The sequence below is a fragment of the Mauremys mutica genome, chromosome 8 (assembly GCF_020497125.1).
Source record: "Mauremys mutica isolate MM-2020 ecotype Southern chromosome 8, ASM2049712v1, whole genome shotgun sequence".
Taxonomy (NCBI): domain Eukaryota; kingdom Metazoa; phylum Chordata; order Testudines; family Geoemydidae; genus Mauremys; species Mauremys mutica.
Genome location: NC_059079.1, coordinates 31,568,651 through 31,595,458, shown reverse-complemented (window position 1 = coordinate 31,595,458; position 26,808 = coordinate 31,568,651). Strand labels below are relative to the sequence as shown.

Genomic DNA, 26,808 nt, shown 5'->3' with positions numbered 1-26,808 from the left:
CCTTCTCAAACAAATTAGGGAAATACAACCTTGATGGAGCTACTATAAAGTGGTTGCATAACTGGTTGGAAACCCATTCCCAAATAGTAATTAGTGGTTCACAGTCAAGCTGGAAGGGCATATTGAGTGGGATCCCACAGGGATCAGTTCTGGGTCCGGTTCTGCTCACTATCTTCATTAGTGATTTAGATAATAGCATAGAGAGTACACTTATAAAGTTTGCGGATGATACTAAGCTGGGAGAGGTTGCAAGTGCTTTGAAGGATAGGATTAAAATTCAAAATCATCTGGACAAATGGGAGAAATGGTCTGCAGTAAATAGGATGAAATTCAACAAGGACAAATGCAAAGTACTCCACTTAGGAAGGAACAATCAGTTCCTTCACACATACAAAATGGGAAATGACAGCCTAGGAAGGAATACTGCAGAAAATGATCTGGAGGTCATAGTGGATCATAAGCTAAATATGATTCAACAGTTGCCGGGCCGGGCCGGGGGGGGGGGGGGGGGAAGGGAAGCGGGCCCCGCCGGGGCCGGGCCGGGCCGGGGGGTGGGGGAGGGAAGCGGGACCGGCCGGGGTGGGAAGCGGGACCGGCCGGGGTGGGGAAAAGAGGGACCCGCCGCTGCCGAAGCGCAGCCCGGTCTTCGGCGGTGGGGGGCCCCTTCTGTTCCGGGACCCGCCGCCTAAGTGCCCCGCCGCCAAGCCACCAAACAGCTGTTGGTGGCGCTTAGCACTTTCCAGGAGGGAGGGGGGAGGAGGTGGAGAAGAGACAGGGCAGGGGCGGGGCCTCATGGAAGGGGTGGATTGGGGGTGGGGCCAGGGGCAGCAAGGGGGCGTGTCAGTGATGCGGCCCTCGGGCCAATGCACTAGTCCTCATGCGGCCCTCGGGGTCATTTGAGTTTGAGACCCCTGATTTAGTCTGTATATTAAGCAGCTGGAGTGCCACAAACTGCTTTTCAAAGACCTGGTGAATTACTGGGAGCTGGTCGAATTTGCTAGTACTCCCCTCCCCATCAGAGCTCCCCACCCCCGCCATTCCAGCCGCATCACTTACAGATACGTGGGTTCTTTTACATTTTTTTTAATACCCTAACTGTTGTCCAGATTTTTATGCTTATAGATTAAAGCAGGTCAGCTGTTTTAGTCACTACTGAGCACTGTGCAGCAGATGAAATGAATATGTGGCATTTATTTTATATTTGTTGCAAAAACTGTTGGGGACAGTGCTTCAGAAGAAGTATCTTCCCTTTCCTAACCCAGCCACCATATATGAAACTAGACTGATTCAAACATTTATCAACTGGCAAGTAAAAGATTCAGTCACTGATTGTAACTGCCTGCTTCAGTTTAAAGGACCATGGGCTACCCCCTGCTCCCAGAATGCCACATGGGTACTGTGCACAAAGGTCTTTTTCATGTGTACCCAATGATATGAATTGAAACAGGAAATGACTGTCTGTCTGTATACTATTACTGCGGCTTAGGTACTGAGCGCCAGCACAATGAGGCACACTCAACTCGGTGTGCCGCTAAACCCCTCCCCTCTATGTAGACAAGCCCAAAGTTTATCCTTCCTCTTTCCTTCTTGATTCAATCAGTCCACCAAATCCTCCCAACCCTGCTCAATTGAGGATAATTTCTGAGTAGCAGAACTAGAAGCTTTTAGAGATTTGGCATAAATATTGCATCTGAAGTCTAATACTTTTTATAGCTTGTCAAAAAATTCAAAATTTCCATGAAAAAAAAAATAGATGACAAATTTCAAAACAAAACCAAAATTCTAACTTTATTCTGCTTGTTGAAAAACAAACATTCCATCGATTGATTTTTTCACTTTTTTTTTAAATTTCTCCTACTTCTCTCTGCCCAGCCTCTATTCTACTGGAAAATGAGAGGAAAAGGAGAAAAGGCATAGAAAACCCCCCACAATCCAAAACGAAATAAAAAGAGTTTTTGAAAAGCAAACAAAATGAATTACTTCAATTTGAAACAGAACAAAAATTTGTATTTAATATTTTTTCCTTACATAAAATAAATATATATATATATATATATATATTTGCAAAACATTTCACCTGCAATTTTACTGCATGAAAATGTATGCTTTTTAACACAAATAAAGTTGGTAAAAAAATTGATCAACTATCATTTTTAGCCATTTAAGATAACGGATGCAAATATTTTAACTTTTGGCAGCACTATCATAACCAAAGAAATCTAATTTGGCTGATCATAATACATTAACAATGTCCAAAGTCATACCTTGGATATTCAAAGAACCCCATTAAAACAGCCTAAAAAAAAGTTTCCATCCTGCCTTGTGACTGTCAACATCTATGAGAGGTGACACTGGTGCATTTCTGATGATGATTAAGGCTAAGATTTTGTCATGGGTATTTTTACTAAAAGTCACAGACAGGTCACGGGCAATAAAGAAAAATTTATGAAAGCCTGGTGATATGTATCTGACTTTTATTAAAAATATCCATGACAGGGATAGGGATAGGGCTGAGCAGCTGTGGGGTGGCTGGGAGCTCTGGCAGGCTCTCACGGGGCTCAGAGCTCCAGGGTCCCCCTCCATCTGCGGCTTGCAACTGCCAGGGCCCCCCCCGGGGCCCTGCCATCGTGGTGGCTGGGGAACTGCAGGGATGCCCTTGCCCTGCCGTGGTGGCCGGGGAGCTGCGAAGTAAACTCCCACCACCCATAGCGACTCAGAGCTTAGGCAGCAGGGGTACCTCACAGCTCCCTGCCACTGCAGGAGGTGGCAGGACCCTGCAGTTCCCAGACATGGGGGCTGAAGTCATGGAGGTCTTTGGAAGTCTTCCACAAACTCCCTGACAAAATCACAGCCTTAATGATGATCCATAGGGATCACCTGAATTTTTTTTTTTTTTTTTTTTAAAGAGTACCTAAAGCTGAGCTAGGGAGATTGGTCACATGACCTCACAAGGTACACTTTTGGTACTTCTTCCAGCTGCCTTATCACTACTTCCTGTTCAATCTAGTAAGCCACAGGTGCACGACAGGCAGGTGTTTTGGATAAGGACCCCAAGTATTGGGCAGTTCTAATTGGAGATGTCATAAGAAACTCATACTGGATTCAACCCAGTAATACAGAGGTTCTCAAACTGTGGTGGTCTGTAAATAGTTCCTTCTAAGATGGCCGCACACAAGAGAATGAAGGGCCACCTGCCGAATTAGTGGAGCAGCACAGGTGTGGCTCCACTAATTAGGAGCCTAGACCCTGGAGAAGAGGCACATGTAAGGTGAGGTGATGTGGCCTTGTGAGGAATAGAGGGTGGGTGAGAAAAGGGGGGGGGGGGGGATTTGGAATGTGCAGGGCTGCGGCAGCCAAAGAAATACGTATAAATAAATATTTCTGTGTTTGGTTTAAAAAAAGCCTTGGTTAGATGACTCATCTAGAACTATGTACATCATAAAAATAATATGTGAGCCACAAAATTAAAGAGAACCCATTTAGTTTTCCTCCATACATTTTTCTTTGAACATCTTTTGATTCTACTGTATGTGTGTATTATATATAGAAATTCAGATCTATAATTTATTTAGCTCTATTGTAAAATTTGTTAATGTCTGAAAGTTAGATTGTAAGACTATTACTATATAGAATATCAAGACATCTACAAAAAAAACCCTTACATTTAAATAAGTTTTCTCTTTAGCTTTCTTCCAAGTGTTCCTCCACATTAAAGAAATTAGAGCGATCACCCCTTAAAAAGAACTAATACACTTTATATTTAGAAAGATTAATAGTAGATTCATAAAATCCTGATAGCTTCCCTATAAAATGGGAGGAAAAGACTGAAAGTTTGTCTTTGTATAAGAATCTGTTACTGTTGAATAAAACAGATGTAGGCCTTTCATAGGCATATTTTGCAAAGACACATTCTGCTTGACTGGCATGAACATTAGAGCTCAAAAATCTTGGTCAAATCATTCTTTAGACCAATGGATTAAAAAGATGCACCACTCTTATGTACATAAGAGCAGCCATGCTGACTCGGACCAATAGTCCATCTAGCTCAGTTTCCAATCTTCTGACAGAAGCTAGTGCCAGATGCTTCAGAGGGAAAGAACAAGGGAATTTCAAATGATCCATCCCTAAGTGTCCAGGCCCAGCTTCCTGCAGTCAGAGGTTTAGAGACCCACCAGAGCATGGGGTTACATCCCTGACAATCTTCGCTAATAGCCAGATAGACCAATCCTCCATTAACTTATCAAATTCTTTTTTGAACCCAATTATACTTCTGGCCTTCACAGAATCCCCTAGCAATAAGTTCCACAGGTAGACTGCATTATGTGAAGTACTTCCTTTTGTTTGTTTTAAACTTGCTGCCTATTAATTTCATTGGGTGACTCCTGGTTTGTGTGTTATGTGAAGGGGTAAATAATATTTTCCTGTTCACTTTCTTGATATGACTGATGATTTTATAGATATCTATCAAATCCCTCTAGGCTGAACAATCCCAGTCTTTTTCTCTCTCCTCATGTGGAAGCTGTTCCATACCACTAATCATTTTAGTTACTCTTCTCTGTACTTTTTCCAATTCTAATATATCTTGGGGCTAGTCTACACTTACCGCGCGGGTCGACGCGGTGAGTTCGACTTTCCGGAGTTCGAACTATCGCGTCTGATCTAGACGCGATAGTTCGAACTCCGGAAGCGCTAGTTCGAACTCCGGTACTCCACCTCGGCAGCTGGAGTTAGCAGAGTCGACCTTGGAGCCGCGGAGTTCGGTTCCGCGGCGTCTGGACGGGTACGTAGTTCGAACTAGGGTAGTTCGAATTCAGCTACGCTATTCACGTAGCTGAATTTGCGTACCCTAGTTCGACCCCCATTCTTAGTGTAGACCTGCCCTTGTTTTGAGATAAGGCAACCAGAACTGCATGCAGTATTCAAGGTGTGGGTGGGAGTTATACAGTGGCATTTTGATATTTTCTGTTTCATTATCTATCCCATTCTGAATAGCTCCCAACATAGGTAGTTTTTTTGACTGCTGCTGAACATTGAGCAGATTTTTTCAGAGAACTATCCACAGTGACTCCAAGATCTCTTTCTTGAGTGGTAACAGCTAATTTAGAGCCCCATCATTTTATACATATAGTTGGGATTATGGTTTTCCAACATGCATTACTTTAATTTATTAACTCAATTTCATGTACCATTTTGTTGCCCAGTTACGCAGTTTTGTGAGACTCCTTTGTAACGCTTCACAGTCAGTTTTGGATTTAACTACCTTGAATAATTTTGCATCATCTGCAAATTTTGCCATCTCACCCTTCACCCCCTTTGCCTTATCATTTATAAATATGTTAAACAGAACAGGTTCCAGTATAGAGCCTTAGGGAACCCTGCTATTTACCTCTCTCCATTGCAAAAGCTGACCATTTATTCCTACCCTTTGTTTCCTATCTTTTATTCAGATACTGATCCATGAAGGATCTTCCCTCTTATCCCATGACTGCGTACTTTGCTTATCAGCCTTTGATGAGGGACCTTGTCAAACGCTTTTTGAAAGTCCAAGTACACTGTATCCACTGGATTACCCTTGTCCACACACTTGTTGACTCCCTCAAAGTATTCTAATAGATTGGTGAGGCATGATTTCCCTTCATAAAAGCCGTAATACCCAGAATAAGCATCACAACACGTCACACCATGCAGTGCACTACACAGCATGCCCTCTTTTCAAAGTGAATCATGCATAATCAAAGATTAATAGGTCCTAGATTTCATAAACTTGATTTATTATGTAGGTTGAAACCCATGGGGACAGAACTGATGAAAACTGAACTACTCCTTCGGTGGGATGAAACCACGCTTCTGGAAGTGAAGAGTATAATATTAATTGTCTCTAAGTTCTACACTACTATGTAGTTTATTGAAATAAAAAATAGCACACTGTTCATATGTTCAAACTACATGATTTTTATATTTTTGGCTATTTCAGTGTTCTATAAGTATTCCAAAGCCTTACCTTTGAAGAGCCATTTGAATACATTTGTATCATATTCTCTGCTCCCTGCTTTACCTTCAGTTCTATATCCAATTGCTTTTTTAAGACCATCAATCTGTTGTTAGTAGAAAAACGAGGGTCACTGTTTGGAGTATCTGGTGTTCTGGGACACTCTGTGAATTAAAGAGAAGATGTAATTTTCGTAACAAGCCAATTAAGCTTTTCTAATATACTTCAAATATAATGTTTAACAAAGAGAACGCTTTTTATTTAAATATTAAAATTGTGCAGAGATATTTTGAGACAATATTGCAAATATGATTTGGGGGGAAAAACGCACAGTGATTCCTGCACATAGGCTAGTACACATGAATCACTGACTGGGGTGGTGAAAGGTACCCAGCTTTGTTTATTTGTCCCCATGGAGAATGTGTCTTTTCTAAGATGTCTAAAGTTTAGGTGCAAAGTGTAGTTTACCATTAAGCCTTCCCAAACACTCCAACCCAACTTAAACTAGAAAAAGATGAAAGGTTCCTGGATGATCATATTCAATAGTGATTGGTAAGGTCTACAAACAGACACATTAAATGAAATAATGTTAGATATAATGTAATCATTGGGGACATGCCAGATGCACTTTACAGCAAGATGAAAGAACTGATAACATGAACTCTTCCTTACAGTATGTATATACCGCGATGATTGCTGATTCAAGGGAACTAATGGAATCACAGGTATCTGGATAATTAACTGAGCAGCCAGATTAATGAAAAATTATAACTTGGGAAAGGAGAATGATATATTCTTGCTTGGGAATGTTATTATTTTAGATCCCTATTCCTTTTTTTTAACAGAATTTGCTGCAGCTTTTACCAACCAAGTTATACTGTCATCAACAAGTTCCATGACTTGTCATCTACTTCCTCCTCTAAATAAGAAATATGTTAGTCATGTGTCCAAATTCCATCTCCTGGAGCACAAACTATTAATCTCTCTCCATTCTAAGAATCAGTGTTCACTTGATTATTTCCTATTGCTTAACCAGTTTTAATCCCCAGAAAGATTTTGTCCTTTAACTTGTGGCTAATAGGACCCCTAACCAAAGCTTTATGAAAAGCCAAGTAAATTACGTCCACCACATCATCTAAATTATTTTCTGTTTAAAAGAAATAAAATAGAGAGGCACTGTATTAGAGAAACTATTCTGGTTTGTCCCTGGAAGGTTATACTTAACAGAGTGTTGTGATATTCTATTCTTATGTACATTTTCAATTACTTTCCTTGGAACTAAAATGAGACTCACTGATCAACTTCCTGCGAACTTCTCGTTTTTATATTTATTTATATACACATACAGAAAAAGAAAGAGGCCCTACATTAGCAACTTCTCAGTTCCAAATGCCATTTACTTTTTAGCATCTGCTATTTCACATTACTTCCGCAGAACTGTCTGATAAGTAGCATATACAGTAGTTTTGGAGATTTAATGCATTTGCTTTAAAGTCTACTGTATAATTTTTCTCTTACAGACTTCAATCTCTGTCAAGGCTGCTCTCAGGTTTCCCATAACAACTGCTTTTGGTGCAGCAATTTTCTCAATTGTCTTCTGCACCACACTTTCCTCATTCAGGTACCTTCTAAAGTCTCACTTCATCCTTACTGCCCAAAAGCTCAGGTTAATAAAAATAATGTTGTAACAACATTTTTAAAATCACCAAAGATATTCCTTTTAGGTTTCCCAGGACATCCTGTCTTCTGGGTCTTAGCCCCAGCCTAAATGTAGAATCGCATTGGTATAATTTAAGTTTCTTTAAACTGTCTTTGCTAAACCAGTTCCAGACGCTGCTCTGAAACTATTTCTGTTTAAATAGTCTTATTTCAGCTTAAAGATGACAGGAACAGGTTTAAGATAAAACTATCCCACATGCTTCCATCTCTTCCATGTTCCCTCTTTTTTTTTTTTTTTTTTGGTCATTCCATTCAGCTAATCCTCACCTACCAATTTTCCTACTCAAAAATGTAAACAAAACCAATATCATAATCATAACCTGTGCAAGCCATCACAACATCTACTCTACTTGCATATTTTTTACATAGAATAATTACCAGTTACTCAATTAGCTCAAGTGGTAGAGTCCCCAACCTTTCTGATGACCCACGTAGAGTCATTATAGTTGCACATGATTAAGTTTGTTTTTACAGTTGCTTTTTAAAACACACTTAGGAAATTATGGAACCCTTCCCCTACATTAAAAGCATGTTACGGTTCCAGAGTAAAACACTCAAACGTTAAGAAATATCAGATTTAAGGTTACTTGTGCAACTGTAATTCAGTCACCTTGTGCATATGTATTATAACAGTCTTTAACAACATGATTCCTCCATAAGGTAGAACCAAAGTGACCCTTACATGGTCATCAGCAGGGTTGGGACCTTTAGGTCCACAACACAACACTCTATTTGAGCTTACTGAGTAACTTGTAGCAATAGTGAGCTGTTATCTTCAACGTGGATCAACTACTACAGGAGAAAAAAATCCATTTTGCTAGTGATTTTCACAGCTGTATACTAGATAGCAAAGAATGTTGAGACTCCAGAATCTTACATTCATTACCAGGTTTTGGAGGGGAGAGTTCTCTAATGGTTATAGACTTGTGCTCCTATTTTCCCATTCACTCTCCTCTTTCCCAACTCATATTCTCCTACCCTACCTAGCTCCTATTGTCCCCTGCCTAATCCTTCCCCGACTCCTTTGCATTTAAGTCAAGTTGCTTCCTCCTTGCTGCCCAAGTGCTAGCGGAGGGTCACTGAGAGCCCCCGCCTGATATCACATTGGCCCCCTAGAGCAGTGATATTCAAACTTTTTTTCTGGAGACCCAGTTGAAGAAAATTGTTGATTCCTGTGACTCAACGGCGAGGGAGATGAGGGGTTTGGGGTATGGGAGGGGCTCAGGGCTAGGACAGAGTTGGGGTGCAGGGTTGAGGGCTGTGAGGTGGGGCCGGGAATGAGGGGTTCAGGATGTGGGAGGGGGTCAGGGCTCTGGGCTGGGGATGAGGGGTTTCGGGTGCAGGAAGCCGCTCAGGGCGGCTCCCAGGCAGCAGCACAGCGGGGGTTCAGAGGCAGGCTTTCTGCCTCTCCTGGCACTACAGACCGTGCTACACCCCAGAAGCGGCCAGCAGCAGGTCTGGCTCCTAGGTGGAGGTGCGAAAGCGGCTCAGCACGACTGTTGCCCACAGGCAACCCCCCCGCCAGCTCCCGTTGTCCGGGAACCAGCCAATGGGAGTGCAGAGCTGGTGCTCAGGGCGGGGGCAGTGCGCAGACCCCGTAGCCCCCCGCTTATGAGCCAGACCTTCTGCTGGCCACTTCTGGGGCCCAGCATGGTATCAGAACAGGTAGGGACTAGCCTGCGTTAGCCGGGCAGCACCACTGACAGAACTTTTAATGGCCCGGTCGGCGGTGCTGACCAGAGCCGCTGCGACCCAGTCCCTTCCATTCTGCGACCCAATTCTGGGTTGTGACCCACAGTTTCAAAACCACTAATCTAGAGGAACAAAAGCAGGAAAATTTCTGCTTAGCCCCTGCAGGATAGAGCACATTCAGTTGCTCTGTGGGGATGTAGCATGCTCAGTGAAGACAATCCTCAGAGAACATACTGCCAGGGGTGCTGGAACAATTTGTATAGTGGGGGTGCTGAGAGCCATTGAACCAAATTCTAAATCCTGTATATGATAGAAACCACTTCAAGCCAGGGGGTGCGGCAGCACCCCTAAGACCCCATGGTCCTATGCATCCTGCCTGCCTCTAACAGACCTTTATTGTGTATGTGTGAACTATAATTTTTCAGAAACTGATGACTTAACCAACTCAAATTTGGCTTTCATAGGAGAAGGCAAAAGGCATATCCCTAACAAGGCAAATGCTCTTGTAAATTCTGAGTCACTGCTCCCAAGCATGGAGGCATTAGATCAGGGGTCCCCAACGCAGTGCACGCAGGTGCCATGGCACCCGCCGGGGCGTCTAAGTGCACCCACGTACTGGCCAGTGGACGAGCATCCACCGAAATGCCACCGACAAGCAGCGTCATCCAGAGGCGTCGCTGCTGAAATGCCACTCATTTTCGGCGGCGACGCCTCTGGATGACGCTGCTTGTCAGCAGCAACACCTATTGACGTTGCTGCTTGTTGGTGGCATTTTGGTGGATGCTCGTCCGCTGCCACGGTCCTCTGTGGCTTGTCGTCTGGCACCCGCCAGACGAAAAAGGTTGGGGACCACTGCATTAGATCTTCTCAAGGAAATGGCTGTTGTAATTAAACAAGAGCAAAACAATGTATTTTTGAAAATACAATAGAAAACAATAGAACCATTTTTTGCTGAAATTCTTCCCTTCCCCCACCTCCAATAAAAAAAAGCAGGAAACACCCTGAAGCAGGCATCTAGCATAGAAAATTTCAGGTGAATGGTTAAAGTTTTAAAACAGGATCTTATAGTTGAAAGTGTTGGGCAACCTTAACTATAGGCACCACTACCAGCAATGCCTTTAATGTCCCTTCTCTCTGTATTGTCTGTTTAGGTTGTAAGTACTTTGGAGCAGGAGCTATCTCTCATTCTATATTTGTACAGTACCTAGCACAACGTGGCTCCAGTCTCAATTGGGGCCAGTTAGGCACTACCATAACACAAAACAAGAGTAATAAATTCATCCAGGTCATTTAAGCTTAAAATTAAACATGATCTTAAGTACTTTGCTAAACTGGTACAAAAGGAAGTATTTTGCAGGGGGAAGAACTATGTGTGAATAAAAGGTTCTCCAATTATTTAGCCACATTTGCTTGCACAATAATGAAAATGCAGGATTTAATTCGTATATTGCATCCTTTAATTCTTATACTAATGAAGCCCGTAATCTTACAGCAGATGTGGAGAGTTTTACTGTACTGTGGATTAACAGCCTTTCCCCTATTGATGCCTAGATGAAGTTACAGTTTATTTAATGAATGAAGTAGTTTGGCTTTCAATACAGATTTTAGTGGATATCTATCTGGTTCCCATAACCAGCATGATAATTTTTGCTCAGACTAGAAAACACAAGTGGTTTTTGGTTAAAACTACTGTGTACTGGCAGAGTTGAGTGGTAACATGTACATCAGTTGCTCGCACTACATAATATTTTTTAACAGTTTCAGTCTTTTGCTTTTGTGAGAGACTAATTCACCAAATTCACAAAACAAGTTAAAGGAAATATTTTAACTCACTGATGACCCATTTCTCACATTTAAAAAAAAAAAGACAGGGTTAAATTTGAATCATGGTAATTTTCAGTTTGAAATGTTTCTGTTCATAATATATGATCATGACCTTTATTTTTTACTCTTTGGACTTTTTTTTTTTTTTTTTTTGGTAAAGTCTCTTCAGCTTGATTTGTACAGTACTTATTAGCAAACATGGTTTTTGCTTCTAAATCCTCACTTTGATGAACACTGCCACCCAAATTGCAGTCATTAGTGGAATAATTGAGCTCATCTCCTTCTGAAACTGTCATGCATTTCTGTGGGGATTCTTGCCTCAGATGCTAAGTGCATTATCTTTTCAACAAGCTCAGCATGACATCTGGGAACCCAGGTTGCTTTCTGAATTTGGTGTCCCAGATGGTACCACTGCATGCTGCTAAGCTATTCAATTAGAAGCAAGCACCCTTGTTAACTAGTTAACTTTAATCTTATTTTAAATTATTTAATTGTATTTTAGCTCCTTCAGTGTCATGACCAACAGAAGCTCCTGAGATGCACATTGCTGTGTTTTTACTACCAACAGCTCATGCTAGGAGATCATATCAGTACTCTTTCCTTGAGCACACAGTAAGTTCAAAGGCAATGGAATGGATAAGAAAAATTGTTTCACATGGTTATCAGCAGTTTCAAAATGTATAATGCTTATTAATAAAAAGCTACAATAATCTTGTTTTGGTGGCTTTTGAATACTATGAGGAAGCTACATTTATGCAAAACTCCAACACTAACCTAATGGAGACTTCCAAAGTATAGCATAAAACTGGGAGAATGACAATGAAGCATAACTTACACACATTCAATACAGTCCAATACTTTTTTCTGGGTTAATCACCACCATATTGACTTAAGTTTCCTAAAACTCTGCCTCTCACTTTGAATAATGTAACATTCTGGAAGATAATGAGAGATCTAGATACAAAGCCTTACTTCTAAAACAAAGCTAGATTCACCAGCAACTCCGTAATAGAGAAAAAAACCTAATTTATGCTGTGGCAAAAGCTATTACCTTTGAATCGTCAGAGAAAATATGCTGAACCTAATGGTAGATTCAATACTACAGCTTTTTGAGCAATCTGTGCTTAATGACTCAGGTTTAATGCCAATTCCTCATCTAATCCTCCTCTTGAAGCGGCTGCTGAAAATCATTTCTTATGGCATTAAGACATGTAGCGCTGTAGCCAAAGCACTATCAAAACAACTTTTATAATTCATATACATTTCTGTAAATTAGATTAGCAATTTAATTTGTAACAGTTATGGCAAGTATTTATGTGCGTAAAAAAATAAACTATGCATCTGATGTTGATAAAAAGTAGAGCTGTCGATTAAACGCCGTTAACTCACGCAATTAACTCAAAAAAATTGACTGTGATTAGTAGCACTGTTAAACAATAGAATACCAATTGAAATTTATTAAATATTTTGTATGTTTTTCTTGGATGATTACCCAGCACCTGTTCGTTTTAAGAACACTTTCACAGCAGACTTGACAAAACGAAACAAAGGTACCAATGTGAGATTTCGAAGGACAGATACAGCACTCAACCCAAGGTTTAAGAATCTGAAGTGCCTTTCAAAATCTGAGACAGATGAGATGTGGAGAATGCTTTCAGAAATCTTAAAAAAGGAACTCTGATGCAGAAACTACAGAATCCAAACCACCAAAGAAGAAAATCAACCTTCTACTGGTGGCATCTGACTCAGATGATGAAAATAAACATGCATCGGTCCGCTCTGCTTTGGATCGTTATTGAGCAGAACCCGTCATCAGCATGGATGTTTTCTAGAATGGTGGTTAAAGCATGAAGGGACATATGAATCTTTAGCACATCTGGCATGTAAATATCTTGCGATTCTGGCTACAACAGTGCTATGCGAAAGCCTGTTCTCACTTTCAGGTGACATTGTAAACAAGACGTGGGCAGCATTATCTCCTGAAAATTGTAACCAAACTTATTTGTCTGAGCAATTTGCTGAAGTAGGAGTGAGTGGATTTGTAGGTTCTAAAGTTTTACATTGTTTTATTTTTAATGCAGTTATTTTTTGTACATACTTCTACATTTGTAAGTTCAACTTTCGTATTAAAGAGATTGCACTACAGTGCTTGTATTAGGTTGTAATAAAAATAAATATAAAATGAGCACTGTACACTCTGTATTCTATGTTGTAATTGAAATCAATATATTTGAAAACGTAGAAAACATCCAAAAATATTTAAATAAATGGTATTCCATTATTGTTTAACAGTACAATTAATTGCAATTAATCACAATTAATGTTTTTAATCGCTTGACAGCCCTAATAAAAAGTAGTACTGACTACAGTTAGATGCTGTGCCATAATAAGAGTCCATACTAATATTTCCATAGCATCTTCCTTCTGTAAATCCTGACGTGCTTTACAAAGATTATCTTTACAGCCATTTGATAGATAAGAAAACATGCAAGGAGAGGTAAATGACTTTCCCAAATTACCATAGAAAATCAGTGACAGAGACAGAGAAAGAACCCAGGGTCTCCAGAGTTCCAGTCCCAGTGCTATCTAATTAATCTCACTGCATTTAGGTGCCTCATCCGTACATCACTTAATCAACATACCATAATTCTGACCTGCAAAAACCCAGTTCTTTTATTCTCAAGTAGGACTATGACATTTATTTGTCTAGAACCCTGAATCCATCAAGTAAAGGAGAGTTTTGACTTTACTGCTTTCCACAAAGAGGCCATGGCGACTGGAGCAAATGCTATTTTCGCAGCTGTTAGTCTTCTTCTCTCACAAGGCCAGTCTGAGACCATGTCACCAAGTCTTAGGGTATCTTCTCCCTATATTCTGAATGGCAAGGGACAACTGTCCCCCAAATGCATGAACACTGGGCAGGAAAAAGTTGTAACCTGTAGTTTAGTCTATAACTAAGCAACTACTGGGAGTTCCCTACCAACCGTGTGCTAGGTGGGATGTCCCCACAATCTAGCAAATGGTTATTGCACAACTCACAGTGGCTCCCAAGCTTCTGTGCTAAATATAAGTTTCCATATAACCCTGCAGTCTGAAGTGTACTAAGAATAGAGTACTGCCATCTGATGGAAAGACAGGCATTCCCAGCACCCTCAAAGATGTGAATGTTGGGGTTCGTAATGAGCACTTTTAAAGAGGCCAGATGAGAAAGTGGACAAATCAGCATTCCCTGAAAACTCCAAAGAGAACACTGTTGATCCAGGATTGAGAGTGAGTCAGCCCTCTGAATATAAAAAGATGGTGATCTTCATGGTCTAGCCACCTCCCCTTAGATATTAAAGTTCATACATCTGAGCCTTTGAAACAAAGATTAACAGTTTGATTTTGCGATGGATAGATGCTCACTAACACAAATTTATGGCCGAAGCCAGGAGTTTAACATTAACCCAGCATACCACCTAGTCCATGTACATCCATTATCAAAAGAGGTTGCATCAGCACATCAGATTCTCAGTCTTGAGAAAGACAGGAAATTTACTGATAGCAGGAGGTTTTTCCTGTGAATTAACATGGAAGGAGCTCAGAGAGAAAATAAATTTAAATTACACGGGCAAATGGTGTACAAGAAAAATAAACATCTCAATATTAGAACTAAGTGTTTCCTCAATTATCAACTTAAACACTAACAAAAGATTCCTAAGGTTTCTAGTCTTCAGAAAGGTTGTGAAATATGTTAAAAAAATTAAGGCTTCCATAGGAATAACTGATATGAACTAGAGTTAAGAACAAGAAGATATATACATTGAATTAATAAGAAACACTCCCTCACCCCCCGAGACTTAAATATGCACACATACCCTAGATGCAAGGAAAAGACGGTTACTCACCGTTGTAACTGTTGTTCTTCGAGATGTGTTGCTCCTATCCATTCCAGTTGGGTGTGCGCACCGCGCGTGCACGGCTCTTCGGAACATTTTTACCCTAGCAACTCCGGCGGGCCGGCTGGGCGCCCCCTAGAGTGGTGCCGCTATAGCGCTGGATATATACCCCAGCTAGCCCGTCCGCTCCTCAGTTCCTTCTTGCCGGCTACTCCGACAGTGGGGAAGGAGGGCGGGTCTGGAATGGATAGGAGCAACACATCTCGAAGAACAACAGTTACAACGGTGAGTAACCGTCTTTTCTTCTTCGAGTGATTGCTCCTATGCATTCCATGTAGGTGATTCCCAAGCCTTACCTAGGCGGTGGGGTCGGAGTGAGACGTGGCAGAGTGTAAGACTGCTGAGCCGAAGGCTGCATCGTCTCTGGATTGTTGCACCAACGCGTAGTGGGAAGCGAAGGTGTGGACAGAAGACCAGGTGGCCGCTCTACAGATGTCCTGGATGGGTACATGGGCCAGAAAGGCGGCAGACGAGGCTTGCGCTCTCGTAGAGTGAGCGGTGAGGCGGCGTGCTGGCACGCAAGCAAGCTCGTAGCATGTCCGGATACATGCAGTCACCCAGGAGGAAATCCTTTGGGAGGAGAGGCTTGCCCTTCATGCGATCAGCAACCGCTACGAACAGCTGGGGCGAACGCCGGAAGGGCTTCGTCCGCTCTATATAAAAAGCGAGGGCCCTGCGGACGTCCAGGGTGTGAAGCTGTTGCTCATGAGGTGAGGCGTGCGGCTTTGGGAAGAAGACCGGAAGGAAAATGTCCTGGTTGAGATGGAAGGCCGACACCACCTTAGGGAGGAAGGCCAGGTGTGGTCGAAGCTGCACCTTGTCTCCGTGGAAGACGGTATACGGTGGACCAACCGTTAGGGCACGGAGCTCGGAAACTCGTCTTGCTGACGTTATAGCGACGAGAAAGGCCGTTTTCCACGAGAGAGAGAGCAGGGAGCACGTGGCCAGGGGCTCAAAGGGTGCTCCCATAAGCTTGGCCAGAACTAGGTTCAAATCCCAGGACGGGGTAGGACGTCATATCGGCGGGTACAAGCGGTCCAGGCCCTGGAGGAAGCGGGAAACCATCTGGTTGGAAAAGATGGACCGACCTCCTATGGATGGACGAAAGGCGGACACGGCTGCCAGGTGTACCTTCAAGGAGGAGACCGCGAGTCCTTGTTCCTTAAGGGACCAGAGGTAGTCCAGGATCGTAGGAATAGGGACCAGGAAGGGATTAAGGCCTCTGTGATCGCACCAGAGCGCGAAACGCTTCCATTTCGTGATTCCCCTAATTCCCCTTAATCTACCTAATTACTAACTTTACTAACTATTTTAACTGACTATATACACTAAATACACAACGAGAAACAGAGAGAAGCTAGGGATGTGGAGGTCAAAGGAGCACTCCACTGTTCCAACGGCCGTCACGGGCGGGAATAAGGAACTGAGGAGCGGACGGGCCGGCTGGGGTATATATCCAGCGCTATAGCGGCGCCACTCCAGGGGGCGCCCAGCCGGCCCGCCTGAGTTGCTAGGGTAAAAATGTTCCGAAGAGCCGTGCACGCACGGCGCGCACACCTAACTGGAATGCATAGGAGCAATCACTCGAAGAAGAATGTACTGTATATGTGTAATTGTCAAAATATAAAAATGACATACTTTGATAGGACAATATTGAAATAATCACTAGGAGCACGACAGTAAAAGCTCTGTATGGACTTAAAAACAGCAATTAGATAAGAAAGAAAATTCAGAAATAGCACTGAGTAAATAGTGAGATTAACACCAAGTAAAAGCAAGTGGAAGCAGACGCCTATTAATCTTGTGGTTGGTAGTTTGCTGTTCTGAAGGTTCTTGCAACAACCTGAGGATACAGTCTCCCTCGGCTCATGCTGAAAAAAAAAGTCATCTCCTGTGTCTTTCACTTTAAAGCTCCAGTATGGAAGACAAAGAGGGCCCAAAGAGTTTTGGAGCTGCCACTTATTAGCAAGAGGTATGGGGAAGCCTCTGCTGGATAACTCTGGCCTTCTCAGAAAAGGATCAAAGGAAGAGTCAGACTCCTTCCCCTGGTTCTTCTGACCCAGCTCATGAGCTACACTGTTCTGCTGATGGTCAGTTGCACTTCCTGAATCACTCACTAGTAAACATCACTGTTGAACTTCTGCAGCAGAGCTGTATGCACATTCTTTTCCAGGCCCTGTGGAAGATGTTTACTACTAACTGAAAGCTACTTGGTCCTAGAGAAGCTGAAACTAAAACCAAAAAGCTAGTAGGCAGGTGAGTGCAAAGAGAGAAACGAAGGGGAATGGAGACAAGAGGAATTGGCCCCAGTTTGTTTAGTGTTGTTGCTCTTGAACATGACAAACACCTTCCCCATCCCGTATTGAATAGCAACAGGGAAGCAGAAAAACTAAAAAAAATTAAAGACCATTTGAATTAAAACATACTATTTAAAAGTGCTCCATCAAAATCATGATTTTAAAAAATGTTTAAATTTAAAATCAATAGTGCGCCTTTCAAATACCATTTGCAGAGTAAAACCTGCAGGGACTGATTTGTGTACAGCATCCAGCAAAATGAGACCCCAATCTTGGATGCTACTGTAATACATATAATGATTCTTCCTGTAGACAAATAGCATTGGAAATCTCAAAAACATGACCCCTTTTAAAGTGTTTCATTTAAGAGAGAAAGTGGGATGTGACAAGTATCTCCACTCTCTTACTTCTGAAGTCGTTCTATTTTAAAAAGCCTCCAAATTTATGTCTGTACAGATTTTTAAACAAGAATCCACCTGCAATCTAGATATCTCCTACCTCTTCATTAACCACTTTAGTCCTCTGCAATGCTCTGTTACTCGATTACAGCATGTCTTAACTCATGAGAGAAATTACATACAAGGTTTTAAATATATATGTGAGATCTTGAAGACATACATAAAATGTACGCAAGCCTAACAAGGGTACTCAGCACTTTGGCAGCATGCCAGAGTCTCAGATATCGTGAGTTACTGAAATCACTTGCCAGGATGTTTCAAGACTCTCACTGCATCCTTTACTTTAAAACAAGATTGATATGATTTTTATTCTGTTGCCCAAACTTCTCAAGAGTTGACAGTCACTTAACAGACACCTCAATGGCACGTGTATATTTATACAGACGCATATTAGCAATATTTTAATATCAAATCACCATACTGTCCTTATCCAAGTCATTTCACAATACTGAAAAAGGCATTTGTTTGACTGTTTACTTTCAAAACATTCCATTTTTAAATGCCAAGTCTGATATTTTTCAAAATTAATACCAACTCCCTGCACTTCCACGGAAAATACAAGTTAGAGTATAATGTAGTTTAAAATACTAGCTCTTACATTTGTCAAAAAAAAAAGTTTTGTCATACTATTCATTGGCTAATTTGCAGTAAAAATGTCTGTTTATCATAATAATTTGAATAAATCTTAGGGATTTTACATATGTAGAAGCTGTCATTAACTGATGATATTTTAGTTTCAAACTATTAAGGCAAGGGGTTCACAAACCTTTTCATAATGTAAATCATAAACACCTCTCGTACCACTTGCCCACCCATTTGCAATCACAACATTCCTTGTGGAAACTACATGGAAAAGCAATATTAGGAAATTATTTTTCTAATTTTGGCAGTCTTCTTAAGCATTTTAGTAACTGGAAGTAATTGCAAGCACCACATGACTAGCCAGTGGTCTCCTGACCACCAGCAATTGCTCTGTGGACCACCAATCATCTGAAAGACTACAGGTTAAAACTTACTTAAAAAATCTAAAACTATTCCAATTATTATTTGAGGCAAATATAAATGTATGTTGGTAATTCTTTAAAAGCTATTGAAAACCAGGTTACAATAGCAATCCTTTATAATTAGAGGATTTCATTTAAAATAAATCAATGTAAATAAAGGTACAAAATGTCTAAGCTATGAGAAAAAAATTAATAGTTTTTAGTATTGTATTGTACCTGTAACATCTTCTGGATCTGTTACAACAATGTGCGCATTTAATTCCTGCAATTTATGATGCAATTCTTCCAATTTCTTGTTTGATTTTTTCAAAATGTTGTCCACGTAAGCCAAGTTTTTTTTATCTGTTGTGACCTTTCTCAGGTTCTCTGCTCCTTCCTTGATTTTAAGTTCCTTCCTTATTTCACGTTTGATTTGGTCCTTTATTTCATCCAACTTCTGTTGTACCATTGTCTCTGAGAAGTCCAATTTTTGGCCAATGCTTACATTTTCCGAGACTAGAAGACTTCGGGCATCCCCCTACAGGGAAAGAGAGGGGAAAAAAAAAAAAAAGAAGCATAACCAGAGGTTAGCTGCTTGCATGACTAAAAACACTAGGCTCATGTCCAGAATATGTTAGACACTCACCTTGAGAAGCCATTTACTAAATATTTATCTGTCATGCTGCCCCAAAGCAACAAGCCCACAAACTTGTACAAGTCCACTGAAGTTATGCTTTACAAGTAACAGATTTGTTTTAAATCTAGTGACATCTTTACTATGCCTAATTTTTAACAGAAAGACTTAAATACCTCTGGATTTGTCATGCACACATGCCTTGCGTTAGAGCCATATTGGCATTTTTTCACGATTTAATTGTGAGTTTTAGTAGACTAAGTGGATCTAAGCCGTAACATTTAATTCTTACAGTTAGTAACAAAGAAGAATTCCTATACATTTACTTAGAATTTCAATAGTTATCCTATTTAAAAGTATTTTAAAAAAATAGAGCAATCCTTTCATAGGCTTAAAGAAACACTGCAGTGTTTATAGATACTAGGTATTTTGGAACATATTTTACTGGAATGAAAGTTTCTCTATCTGATTTGCTCTTTTAGAATTTTTATTTAGAGGGATTTAAAAAATGAAATAAAAGTTGCAACTTCCTTTCTTGGCATAGGTAGATGGGCAGAGGAGACGACAAAAGTATGAAGAATAACTGATCAAAATAGGTTCCTGTAAAGTGTAGGAGTGGAGAGCGACATACAAAATAGTTATTTAAATTACAACAAGTGTGGTTCAAAATATTTTGTTTGTGTGGATCCCACTTATTCTGCATGTATTCACTGGGGCTATGCCTGTACCCTGCATACCCTCATGCCCCATTCACCTTGGGCATACAGAGCAAAGCAGCCTTGACCATTTCATTTCCCTTGCTAATTCAGAATCCCAGTAAAGATGGATTCAGAAGGAACAGGGATGGAGTGCAGGTTGTGGATGCCACAAAGTATTTCAAAGAACCAGTTACTGTGAAGTAAGACAGCCTTTGTCCACGTAGATCCCCTCCTTATAACTAGCTATTAGTTCCCAGATTAATAGGAGGAGGGTCTGAGGAGTCTTATCTACAGCTAGCTAAATAAGCATTGCAGAATTAGTCTACTAATTTGGAATGTGATCTAGTCTCCAAATCCAGGGCATAACATTTAGTAAAGGAATGTTACTGAGCTGTAAGTAGCTACCCTGCAGATGTCTGATACAGGAATATTTCTTAGATATGCTGAAGAGGTTTCCAGGGCTGTTGTTGACTGTTGAAGGAAGGTGTATATCTGCTAGTTAGTAACAGATTGATCCACTCAGATAATCTCTGGGAAGAAATGATTTAACATTCCACAGCTCTCCCTAATGGAAAGAAAGCACTTGGACATGAGTTAAATGTGGTGGGGATGTTCCATAAGAACTATTTTAAGTTCCACGGATGGGAAAGGCTATTGAATGGAATGATAGGTGTGAACCATTTCTTTTAGAAATTTTTGAACAGTGAGATGAAAGAACACAATTTTGAATGCGAAGGCGACAGGCTAAAACAGCAGCTAAATGGACCCTAATGGAGCTGATGGTGAGGCCCTGTAGCCTGCGCTGGAGGACGCAATCCAGAATCTTGGGAACAGAAGCTTGCAATGGGTCCAGACCTTGTTGTGAAGCCAGATTAAAGATCTTTTCCACTTTCATCAGTAGACTGATCTTGTAACGGGTTTCCTTCTCTGTGTCAGGGATTGTTCTACAAGTTCTACTCATTCAGCCAACTTCCAAACAGGTACAGGGATGGGGACATGGATGGAGATTTGGCCTCAACAGTAAACCTTGCAGATTGGAAAAAGAGAGGTCTTATGAGCTTGTGTATTAGGGTGACTGGAATTAAAACAGAAAAAGGGATGAGAAGCATCGTGGAGGGACTCTGGCATGGTATATTCTCTGATAAATTTTTTGTTCTTGCTGATGGCAAAAATAGATCTATCACAGGGAGTCCCATCTGTGGAGTAAAGGTTTGAGAATGGAATCTATTAGTCACCACTCATGGCTGGCTGAATACTTTCTGCTGAAGTAATCTGCCAGATAGCTGTTTGCTCCTAGTACGTGAAGGATCATGGGAGTTATCCTGTGAACATGGCAACATTTGCACACACACAGCTATCGCTATACTACAATGGAGAAGTGTTATCTGTCAGGATCTCTGCTGTTCTTTTCAAGAATGGTGGAAAACTCTGGAAGCTAGCTGAATAACCCAGAGTTCAAGCACACTGGAATGGAGCAAGGACTCTCTCCAGGACCATACTGCTTTGAATTTGTAGGTATTTTTGATAGGCCCCTCCCAACCAGCCATGGCGGTATCTGTAATCAGCATCACCATGGGAGATTGTGGTGCAGAATGGTACTCCTTTGCAACTATCTGGGGGTTTGTCTACCAGTTCAGGGGAACTTGTATGGTTCCAACTCTTATAAGTTAAGTTTGGTGGCTGGGAAACCTACCTCAGCCATCCTGAGGCATCTCATAAGTGCATGATGCCATGTGATATAATAATTTGAGAGTTTCTTGCTGCTGTTTTAAGATTATACCTGAAGCTGGAGATGAGGGGTGTGATTGTCTGAAATCTGTCTAGAGCAGTGTTTCCCAAACTTGGGACGCCGCTTGTTTAGGGAAAGCCCCTGGCAGGCTGGGCCCCGCTCCAGGCCAATGGGAGCTGCTGGAAGTACATCCCTCGGCCCACGCCGCTTCCAGTAGCTCCCATTGGCCTGGAGCAGCGAAACGCAGCCAGTGGGAGCTGCGATCGGACGGACCTGCAGATGCGGCAGGTAAACAAACCAGCCCAGCCCGCCAGGGGCTTTCCCTGCACAAGCGGCGTCCCAAGTTTGGGAAACACTGGTCTAGTGGGATTTTGCCTTTGTTGACTTAGAATCTAGACGATCCCCAATAAATTCTATGGATTTTGTTGGAATGAGATTATTATTAATCATTCACTCTCAGACTGATGGAGTGAGTAAACTGCAAACAGTGGAGTAAATTTTCTGGATGAATCACTATGTGACAATACGTGTCCTGAAGTTGAGAGGTGCAAACCAATCTGAACTTCTAGAGAGGATATGATGAAGGCTGGTGTCACCATTCTTAATTTACATCAGCATGTGAATTTGTGTAGTCACTTCAGGTACCTGATAGGTTGCAGTTCCCTTTTTCTTCTGGGAATAAGTAGTAGTGGGAATAGAAACCATTCATTCCCTACCTTCTGAACATCTGGGTGGTACTTCTGTTACTTCTAGGTTGTAGTAAGGAACCCACTTCTTCCTTCAGCTGTCTCTTGGAAGATGCATTTCTGAAGAGGGATCAGGGATTGTATATTGGGCAAGGACTAGAACTGTATCGAGTGGCCTTCTGTAATAGTCTCCTATACCCATTGAACTGAAGTAATTCCAGCCCAGGCTTAAGAGAAATGCAAAAGGCAGCAATCAAAAATGGAGCAGACAGAAAGCTCCTCAACTTCAACCCACCATATGGAAGACAATGCAGTGAAGGTAGTAGAGGAAGAAGACAGGGCTCATGTGGGAGAAGCAAGACTTCCTATAGAAGTGTAGTCAGCTGACCTCTATTGCTGACAGGAGGAAGTTCTCTGTCTGAACCAGCCCTCGAGTTTCCTCCTAGCTGCAGGTGTACAGATACCCAAGAATCCAGTGTAGCCCTACAGTGCCTTAGAGGATGTAACAATTCATTTGTAAAGCAACTAAACAGGTCTGGCCCTTTGAAGGAAAGGACTTCAATATCTGTTTGGACCTCTTTAGGAATCCCCAGGACTGCCCTTTTCTTGGCAAAGGCTAGGACCACTGAACAGGCTGCTGTATCAGGGTCATCCGGGACTACTTGGTGGAAAGTTCTGGCTAACTTTCAAACTCCCTCTGAAATGGTGGATCTCAAGACAGAGTGGGACCTTGTTAGTGAATGAAGATACTCTGTCCCAGGTCCTGTAGTCATACTTAAAGACTAGGGCTTGATAGCTGCTTATTCACAGTTGGGAGACACTGAGGGGAAGGCCTTTCTGCTAAGAGGTCAAAGTCTCTTGGGATCTTTTGTCCTTGAGTGGTTTTAGGTAGTCCTGTCTTCTCAGATTTTTCCTGTGCTGCAGATACTGCTAGATCTAGGAGTCAGACGCAAGCAGATGTCCTTAGATTGGCGTGGTGGTGGAAAGGAGACATGATATGTTTTCTCTGCTTGTTTCAGTGCAGAAAGTAAAGGCCGGAGTCTGCCAAAGGTGTTTTGTGGGCTCTAGAAATCCTTAATTTATTGACACTGCCAATCTGCCAGGGAGATTAGAACGGTGAATATAAAAAGTGTATGTGCTTTTTCCTGTTCCACAGATAATTGCGTGTCCTGTGTTTGCTGTCCTTCCTAGTATTCCTGAAAGGACTTGAAGTTGTCAGATAATAGCATTGTAGTTGATGTCACCAGAGGATAGGGATGCAAATACAGTTTAAAAAAAGTTAACCTTTTAAACGATTAAAATATTTTGTTTAAAAGGTTAACCGATTAAAGCGCCGCTCCAGCTGCTAGGGCTGGCCAGCGCAGGGTAGCTGGTCTGGCCAGCCCGAGGGTTTAATGGTTAAGGCAGGTTAACTGGTAAGATTAATACTTACCAGCTAACATTTTACATCCCTACCAGAGGAATGCAGATCTTTCGGAGCAGTCAGCTAGAAAGGGTTGAGGGAAGTCTCTTCTGGATGTTTAAAAAAAACCCCAACAATATCTTCTGCCTCTACATCCTGAGCCTCTGCCTCCTCCTCACATTGTTCTCTCTATCATTCCCTATGGAGGTCTACTTCACTGAATGGTCTAGTCAGGAACCTAACTGGTGAAGGCAACCTAGGTCTGTAGGAAGAATGAGAGTGCAAATCCTAGATCTAGACAGCCCTGCCCCCAGAATGCCCAGTAATGCCAAAGTGGTAAGTTAGAGGGATAAGACTTAAAAGGCCCAAGATGTTGTTTTTTGAGGCATGTCAGGAAATCTGGGTGGAGGGCTCTCAAAATGTGATGGCAGTGATTTTGAGTGTGATCTGGGGGTTGCTGCACTAGAGCAATTCCTGCAAGGAAGAAGCAAATGGATGTCAAGAGAAGGGTCTCTGCTTGACTCTGAAAGAGTGTGAGCAGACAGGGAAAGAAGAGGAGTAATAGTAAATACATTCTAGAAATAGTGCCAACCTCTAAGACCTGGTCTACACTACAGGGTTAGGTCGAATTTAGCCGCATCCACACAACCAACCCCGTTACGTCAACCTAAAGGGCTCTTAAAATCGCTGTACTCCTCCCCAGCAAGGGGACAGTGCTAAAATCGACCTTGCTGGGTTGAATTTGGGGTAGTGTGGACACAAATCGACAGTATTGGCCTCCGGGAGCCATCCCGGAGTGCTCCATTGTGACCGCTCTGGACAGCATTTTGAACTCCAATGCACTAGCCAGGTACACAGGAAAACCCCCCAGGAACTTTTGAATTTCATTTCTTGTTTGGTCAGCGTGGTGAGCTCAGCAACTCAGGTGACCATGCAGTCCCAGAATCGCAAACGAGCTCCAGCATGGAACAAAAGGGAGGTACTGGATCTGATTGCTGTATGGGAGAAGAATCTGTGCAGGCAGAACTCTGATCCAAAAGAAGAAATGCAAATATATTTGCCAAAATCTCACAGGGCATGTTGGACAGAGGCTACACCAGGGACACCCAGCAGTGATGCGTGAAAGTTAAGGACCTCAGGCAAGCCTACCAAGAGACAAAGGAGGCAAATGGTCGCTCTGGGTCAGAGCCCCACACATGCTGCTTTCTATCCACTTATACTCCAATCCATACTTTTAAAACTTTCTGGATAGAAAGCTGGCTAAATCATCGGACTCAACGGGTAGTGATCAACGGCTTGATGTCTAGTTGGCAGCTGGTATGAAGTGGAATGCCCCCAGGGTCTGTCCTGGGGCTCGTTTTGTTCAACTTCATTAATGATCTGGATGATGGGATGGATTGCACCCCTCAGCAAGTTCGCGCATTACGCTAAACTGCGGGGGGGTCGTAGATAAACTGGAGGGTAGGGATAGGGTCCAGAGTAACCTAGACAAATTGGAGGATTGGGCTAAAAGAAATCTGATGAGGTTCAACAAGGACAAGCAGAGTCCTACACTTAGGACGGAAGAATCCCAGGCACTGCTACAGGCTGAGGACCGACTGGCTAAGTGGCAGTTCTGCAGAAAAGGACCTGGGGATTACAGTGGACAAGAAGCTGGATATGAATCAACAGTGTGTCCTTGTTGCCAAGAAGGCTAACGGCATATTGGGTTGCATTAGTAGGAGCACTGCCAGCAGATTGAGGGATGTGATTATTCCCCTCAAGCACTGGTGAGGCCACATCTGGAGTATTGAGTCCAGTTTTCAGCCCCCCACTACAGAAAGGATGTGGACAGATTGGAGACTTCAGTGGAGGGCAATGAAAATTATTAGGGGGCTGGGGCACGTGACTTATGAGGAAAGGCTGAGGGAACTGGGCTTATTTAGTCTGCAGAAGAGAAGAATGATGCGGGATTTGATAGCAGCCTTCAACTACCTGAAGGGGGTTCCAAAGAGGATGGAGCTCGGCTTTTCTCAGTGATGGCAGATGACAGAACAAGGAGCAATGGTCTCAAGTTGCAGTAGGGGAGGTCTACATTGGATATTAGGAAAAACTATTTCATTAGGAGGGCGGTGAAGCCTTGGAGTGAGTTACCTAGGGAAATGGTAGAATCTCCATCGGTAGAGGTTTTTAAGGCCCAACTTGACAAAGTCCTGACTGGGATGATTTAGTTGGGGTTGATCCTGCTTTGAGCAGGGAGTTGGATTAGATGACCTCCTGAGGTCTCTTCCAACCCTAAATACACATGAGAAACTTCCATTTGAATCAGCTGAATCCACGTTTTCTAGTAACTGATTCTGTATTAGCAAGTTTCTAGTAACTAATTATTTCCCTGGGTATTGCTGATAGAGAGTGGAAAGAATCATGCACTATACACAGTTTGTATATTTTAGATAGTAATATTACAATACTAAATACAGAGAGGAAGTATGCTATATAAAATTAGCATGTTTAGTTTTCAGTCCAATGGTAAGAGACATTATTGAATAGCAAATATCCCAGAAAGCAATATGCATGGGGCATTCAACTAACCCATTAAACCTATTGCAAGGTACACGTTTCAACCTGAGTGTTCATTAGACCAGTAGTTTTCAAACTTTTTTTCTGGCGACTCAGTTGAAGAAAACTGTTGATGCCCACGACCCAACGGAGCTGGTAATGATGGGTTTGGGGTGTGGGAGGGGCTCAGGACTGGGCCAGAAGATTGCGATGCGGGGCTG

At 42.1% G+C, this 26,808-nt stretch overlaps 1 protein-coding gene across 6 annotated transcripts in view; it reads right to left on the bottom strand.

The window, feature by feature from the left end:
- Positions 1–26,808, bottom strand: part of PKN2 (protein kinase N2) — a 125,965-nt gene that overhangs the window by 46,500 nt on the left and 52,657 nt on the right. For 4 of the 6 annotated variants that reach the window (XM_045027353.1, XM_045027351.1, XM_045027350.1 and 1 more), the window contains exons 2-3: positions 19,138–19,438; positions 6,002–6,153 (exon numbers count right to left, since the gene is read on the bottom strand). In XM_045027353.1, coding sequence (XP_044883288.1) covers positions 6,002–6,153; positions 19,138–19,369 — 384 coding nt within the window. In that variant the 5' untranslated portion in view covers positions 19,370–19,438. Of the gene's footprint in view, positions 1–6,001; positions 6,154–19,137; positions 19,439–21,087; positions 21,160–26,808 lie in introns of those variants that run through there. The other 2 variants (XM_045027354.1, XM_045027355.1) reach the window with 2 other exon arrangements.